Source organism: Dipteris shenzhenensis, chromosome 17, assembly GCF_047967505.1.
Source record: "Dipteris shenzhenensis isolate YYH24624 ecotype China chromosome 17, Dip_SZ_1.0, whole genome shotgun sequence".
Lineage (NCBI taxonomy): Eukaryota > Viridiplantae > Streptophyta > Polypodiopsida > Gleicheniales > Dipteridaceae > Dipteris > Dipteris shenzhenensis.
In genome coordinates, this window is record NC_141612.1 from 10,032,565 (window position 1) to 10,038,462 (window position 5,898).

The following is a 5,898-nucleotide window of genomic DNA, read 5'->3' on the forward strand; positions in this document are numbered from 1 at the left end:
ACGACAGACTTGATCTAACGGCTGCGGTTAGGTGCTCATCATGAGTTGTTGGATCATGCATGTGTACTTGAAATAGCTAGTAGACTAGTAAAAGAGTCGGTCAGAATGTTGGACACATCTTCCCATTATTCAAATATCTCGATCGAACGGTTGGGATCACGATTCTGTCAACCCCAGTCGAAATCACGATTCCACCGACCCCAACCGTTGAGACAGGGTGGGGAAGGTCCATCGGGAGGCAAGCCCCCTCGATTGATGGGCCTTCCCGATCGTCAAGGGAAGTCGTGAGGGTGATCATGGCAGATCATGACAGATTTCGGGGGTTCTACCATGTCCCTGCTGCATTGACCATTGCCAGGTTAGCCGGTGATGAACACGAGCGGCGACATTGACGGGATTGAAGAGGCTCCTATGGAGTGTCGAGACTCGAGAGGCTGGGAGTTAAATCACGGAGAAGGTTCCGAGGGGGGGGGAGAAAAGTCAAGGTGGAGGACGGATTCCAAGAAGAGGATAAACGGGAGTGAAATGAGGAATTGGAATCCGATAATCAGAAGGAGACTTAAATCAGAGTCATCGTCTTCTTCTTCACAGCTCTCTGTGTGTGTGGATTTTGCGAGCTTCCGAGCTATGGCTATGGCGTCCTTCATCAGACTCATACCCCTCCTTTCCTTCTCCTCCTTCCTTCTCTTCTCCCTTGCCTCTGCTCGTCCCCCCCGCTCCTGCCATGGCTTCTCCTCTTTCTCCTTCCCTGACTTCTCCAAAGACCTTCACTCCCTCACCCTCCTCGGTGACGCCCAATTCTCCCGCCCTGGCCTTCAGCTCTCTGGCTCCCAACCCCAGAGCGTCGGTGGCTTGTTCTACTCCCAGCCTATCCGCTTCCGTCGCCCCTTTCACCCCCCTGGTTCTGTTTCTTTCTCCTCTTTCTTCTCCTTCTCCATGGATGCCAAGGAAGGCGATGGCCTCGCTTTCGTCATCGCTCCCTCTAAGGATTTTAAGGGCTTGAACGGGCCCTGGTTGGGTCTCTCCCCCGCTGAGGCTTCGTCCTCCGAGTTCCCCCCCTTGGCTCACACCGTCGCCGTGGAATTCGACACTTCCTTCAACGAGGAGGTCCAGGATCCCAGCGGAAACCATGTGGGTCTGGACATCGAGAGCCTTGTCTCGCTGGCCACCTCCAACGTCTCGGACGGCCTCAGCCTCAACGACGGCGAGCGATTGTTTGCTTGGATAGACTACAGAGCTCCTGTAAAAGTTGTGGAGGTGAGATTGAGCAGATCTGATAAGGAAAAGCCCGAGACTGCTATCCTGTCTTACAGCGTCGACTTGTCAAACATCTGGAGGGACGAAATGTTCGTGGGATTCAGTTCATCGACCGGGAAGGCGCCTCAGAAGCACATCATCTATTCATGGAGCTTCCTGACTATTGATCGCCCCAGATGGAGGCACCCAGGCAGCTGGTTTGGACCTCACGGTCGACATGGAGGGCGACCTGAGCATCCCGAGTGGCATCACGACTTCCCAGGTAAGCATCATCCTCATGCTGGTGGCTTCCCAGATTGGCAGCAACACCCTCATCCGGAATGGCATAAAGAACCTCATCACCATCATGATGAGGAGGATTCATGGCTGGATGACATGAGCGATTTTTGGGGAATTGTGCTGTCTCTGCTGTTTGGGGCTACTTGCGGGACTGCAGTGGGTGCAGCGTTTCTGTTTGTGTGGAGTTTGGTTCGTCGTAGGTTCGTGGCACCTGAGGAAGATGGTGATGAGGTTGGCATCCTGTATGGATACCAGAAGATAACCACTCCTGAAGCTGATGCCAAGGTTGAAGCCAATGGCTACCAGAAGCTGCCCACTTCTGAAACCGATGGCAAAACAGATACTGCCTAGTCAGTCTATCTCACCTAGCTACCTACTTATATGTGCTGGCTTCCTAAGAAGGCAATATCTAAGCTTTTTGAGTACTCTTTGCATGTAAATTCTGCATAATACTCGACTCTGTGTTGTTTAAACTAATCATTTTCCTGAGAATGTTCAAAGATAATTTCCTATGGATGGTTTTAATCAAATGATGCTCTATGTACGGTTTCAATCAAGTCATCTCTCTCTCTCTCTCTCTCCGACTTTGTGTCTCACTCGCTTTTTGGGAGTAGCATTAAAGTTAAAGAATCATGTTCTATGTATGGTTTAATCATCTCTCTCTCTCTCTCTCTCTCTCTCTCGCTCTCTCTCTCGCTTTCTCATTTTGGGAATAGTATCATAGTAGCGTTTTCACCTTTTTGCATGGATTCCTTAAGCTTTTCTTTGCTTTTGTAAACTCTTGCCTCTCATGATGCTTCGTTCCTGATTGAGCCCAAACCATTCATTGCTGCTGCCGCTTTTTATAAAGCAAAGAAGTTTAGATTTTCCCTGCGGTTTTATTAAGAACCCTAGGCTTTGTTAGAGTAGAGAAGAGGATTTAATTTTGTTCGTCTTTTGATTGATCATCTTTGACAAAATCAGTACCTTTGAGTTTGATTTAACATTGTGTTTTCATAGAAGCACATGTACTTGCAGTCTTTTGGCAATGGTATAAAGTTTTGGAAGGGTACATGAAATTTGAAATGTAATTATTGATGGAAGCTCTAGCTCAAATATAGCTTTTACATAACGATGGAAAGCTTAATGAAACTTTAGTTGGTGGAATAAGAGCTTAATGAAACTTTGGTTGATGGAATAAAGGTAACAAAAGAGAATTTCACAAAATGAACACACATTTGGAAGGAAAGTAAGTGCCAAATTAAATTTGGAAGGAAAGGAAGTGCCAAATTAAAATAACATGCTAGTGGTTCATTGGCAAAGAATGCCAATTGTATTCAAAGATAGTACTTAAAGAAGAATGAACATAAATGCTTTAGTAGTTTGATGGTGCCCATGTAGAGGGTTGCCATGGTCTCTAGAGTTCTATTTATCGATGTGTGAGGCTTGCATGGGCATTCCCCTACTATTCGTACAATGCAACTTCTCGCGAACTTTTGGAAATCTTTTGTCCATCCCCCCTCTCCCTCTTCCTCTCTTGCCCCCTAGTTTGAATCTTAGGTCCTTGCACCACTTGTTAAGATCGCCTAATCTTTACTTTTGATAATCTAATGACCCAAAACTAATAGAAAAATGGTATGCCACGCATGGCTCACAATGATTAGTAATTGAATCCTTTGATTTGAAGGGCTTCTTGGTGTCCCTTTTTCATGTCCATCAATTGATTTACTCTATCGCCAAGGAGTTATACATGCATCTTCACGGTTAGAGTTTTGTTGTAATGTTAAAACTCTTATTGTAGATGCAAATGGATGCCTCTAACAAATATTACACAAGGTGCCTCTCTAAGCAACTAAGAAGGGTGCCTCTATAGTAATTGTAGTATTATTTGGTGGGTTATGTGGTCGAGAAGATGACTAGGTAGCATGAGGAAGATAGTGCACTATAAGAAATGAGATTGTTGGTATGTGATTGAGTGATTATAGTGTTAGACTCTTGTTGTAGATACAAATGGATGCCTCTAACAAAGAATTTATCGATTAGTGAATTGTACATGCATTTTTGTTTTCAAACTTTGTCATGAAGCTTCAAGGTTAAAGTTTTGTTGTGTTATTTGGTGGGTGAGATGGTGGAGAAGATGACTAGGTAGCATGAGGAAGATCGTGGATAATATTGTTATGTTATTCAAATTCTTGTTGCAGATGCAAATGGATGCCTCTAACAAATATTGCACAATGTGCCTCAAAGCAACCATGAAAGGTGCCTCTTGTAGCAATTGTGAGAGGTAAAAGACAACTTTCTAGTGCTACATTTCGTATATTTTGCAACTGCAACTAATGCCAGTAGAGAGTAGCTTATCTCCTTGTGGCTAGACTCTCGTCTCCTTGTGGCTAGACTCACCGTGAGTGGACCTCACAAAGTGTTACAATAATCCTCCATAGCCTTTTGCAAACTTTAAAATGTGTCTTAACTAGCTTGCTTGAAATTAGCAGATTTTTGTAAGTTGAGAAATCAGATGCATTTTTGTTGGGAATCAACAATTAAGCTATTGAAGTTCTATAAATGCGAGATCCTGGAAAAAGCAATCCAGAAGATATACCATATCGAATCACTTAAGAGTTTGACATTGAGTCAATATATGCATTTGGCAATGCCTCCCAAGGACATTGGACTCTTGATATCTTTGAAAAGGCTATGCTTGGCATGGTGTGGGAGGTTGAAGTCATTGCCTAATGTGATTGGGAACTTGAAAGCACTAGGAATTTTGATATATTGGGTTGTTAAATCTTGAAGATCCTTCCTAAGGAGATAATGTCCTCGACAGATATGAAAAAGCTACTAATGAAGGATTTTAGGGCTTGGATTCACTGCCTATTGGGACCGGCAACTTGAAAGGAGAGCATGTGAGAACTTGAAGGCTCTTGCAGAGGAGATTGGGTCCAAGGTGGCTCTAAAACTACTATGCATGAAGGATTGTCGATCCCTAGTGAGAGTGAATCCAAGCCTCCATAATCCCTCATGCATAGCACTTTTAGAGCTACCATGGACCCAATCTCCTTCGGAAGAGCCTTGAAGTTCTGACACCCAACATTTCCAAAATTCCTACTCCTTTCAAGTTGCCGGTCCCCATATGCAGTGAATCCAAGCCCTACATTCTTCATCAGTCACTTTTTCAGAGCTATCAGTCGTTAAGCTCTCACAACCCAACATATCCAAAATTTATAATGCTTTCAAGTTCCCAATCCCCCTAGGCAATGACTCCAAGCTTCCACATAGCCCTTTCAAAAATATTGAGAGCCCAATGTCCTCGAGAAGCATTGCCAAATGTGTACATTGGCTCAGTGTCAAACTCTTAAGCGATTCGATATCGCATATTTGTTGGATTGCTTTATCCAAGATCTCGCATTTGGATAAATTCAATATCTTTAGGCATTACAATTTGCCAATTCCCTACTAGAATGCATCCAATTTCTAAATTACAGATAGAGATATGTATCTAACAATTTCAATCGAGCCACCTACATCATGTTTTAAATTCTACGAGAGACTATCGAGATTATAGTTGTAAATTACTAGCACATTTGTGAGGTCTAATCGTGGTGAGTCTAGCTACAAGAAGACAAGTTGCTCTTTGCTATCAAGATGGCCCTGTAATAACGGGAAGTTACAAGTATCCACAGGGGGGATCCTTATGCTATGTTGCAAGTGCAAGAAAGATTGATGTTGAAGATCAATGTATGAAATATTGATCAAACAAAGAGACTCATTTGGCACAATTGTTTCTAACTTATCTACTAGGTGAAAAGGGTATCCATGATGTAATTCTTTAAGGTTGTGTTGTGACCATGATAATGTGCCTCTCATAGCAACCATGACAGGTGCCTCTCGTAGCAATTGTGAGGTCAAAGATGACTTGCTAGAGCTACACTTGGTATCTTTTGCAACTACTACAAAAGGTCAACCCGTTCAACCTAAATGAAGGATTTAGATCTAGGCTTCTTTTCATCCTTCATAGCACACTAAGTGTGATGATGAGTTTCCATCATAGCACATTAAGCATGGTATGAGTCTCTGTATTTTATCTACTTTGTACATCAATGATTCAACATCAATATTTTGTACTTTCAGTTGAGAAATTGAAATCCTTGAAAGTAATGAAGTAGTCCAAATGTAATAAGAAGTTCAACAAACATGCCATATCGAATGGCTTAAGAGTTTGACACTAAGCCAATGTACACATTGGGCAATGCTTTCCAAGGGCATCATGCTCTTGATATCTCTAAAAAGGGCTATGCCAATGGAACTTGGTCATTGCCTAGGGGGATTATGTACTTGAAAGCATTAGAAATTTTGGATATGTTGGGTTGTGAGAGCTTGAAGCCC

The 5,898-nt window shown here is 43.1% G+C and overlaps 1 protein-coding gene across 1 annotated transcript; it reads left to right on the forward strand.

Annotated features, from left to right (window-relative positions):
- Nucleotides 1-568: 568 nt before the first annotated feature.
- Nucleotides 569-2,009, forward strand: LOC147891657 (lectin-like protein At3g16530). The gene has a single exon (XM_087388077.1). It carries the CDS (start codon nucleotides 628-630, stop codon nucleotides 1,885-1,887), a length of 1,260 nt encoding a protein of 419 aa, XP_087244203.1. The 5' UTR covers nucleotides 569-627; the 3' UTR covers nucleotides 1,888-2,009.
- The last annotated feature ends 3,889 nt before the right edge of the window (nucleotides 2,010-5,898 follow it).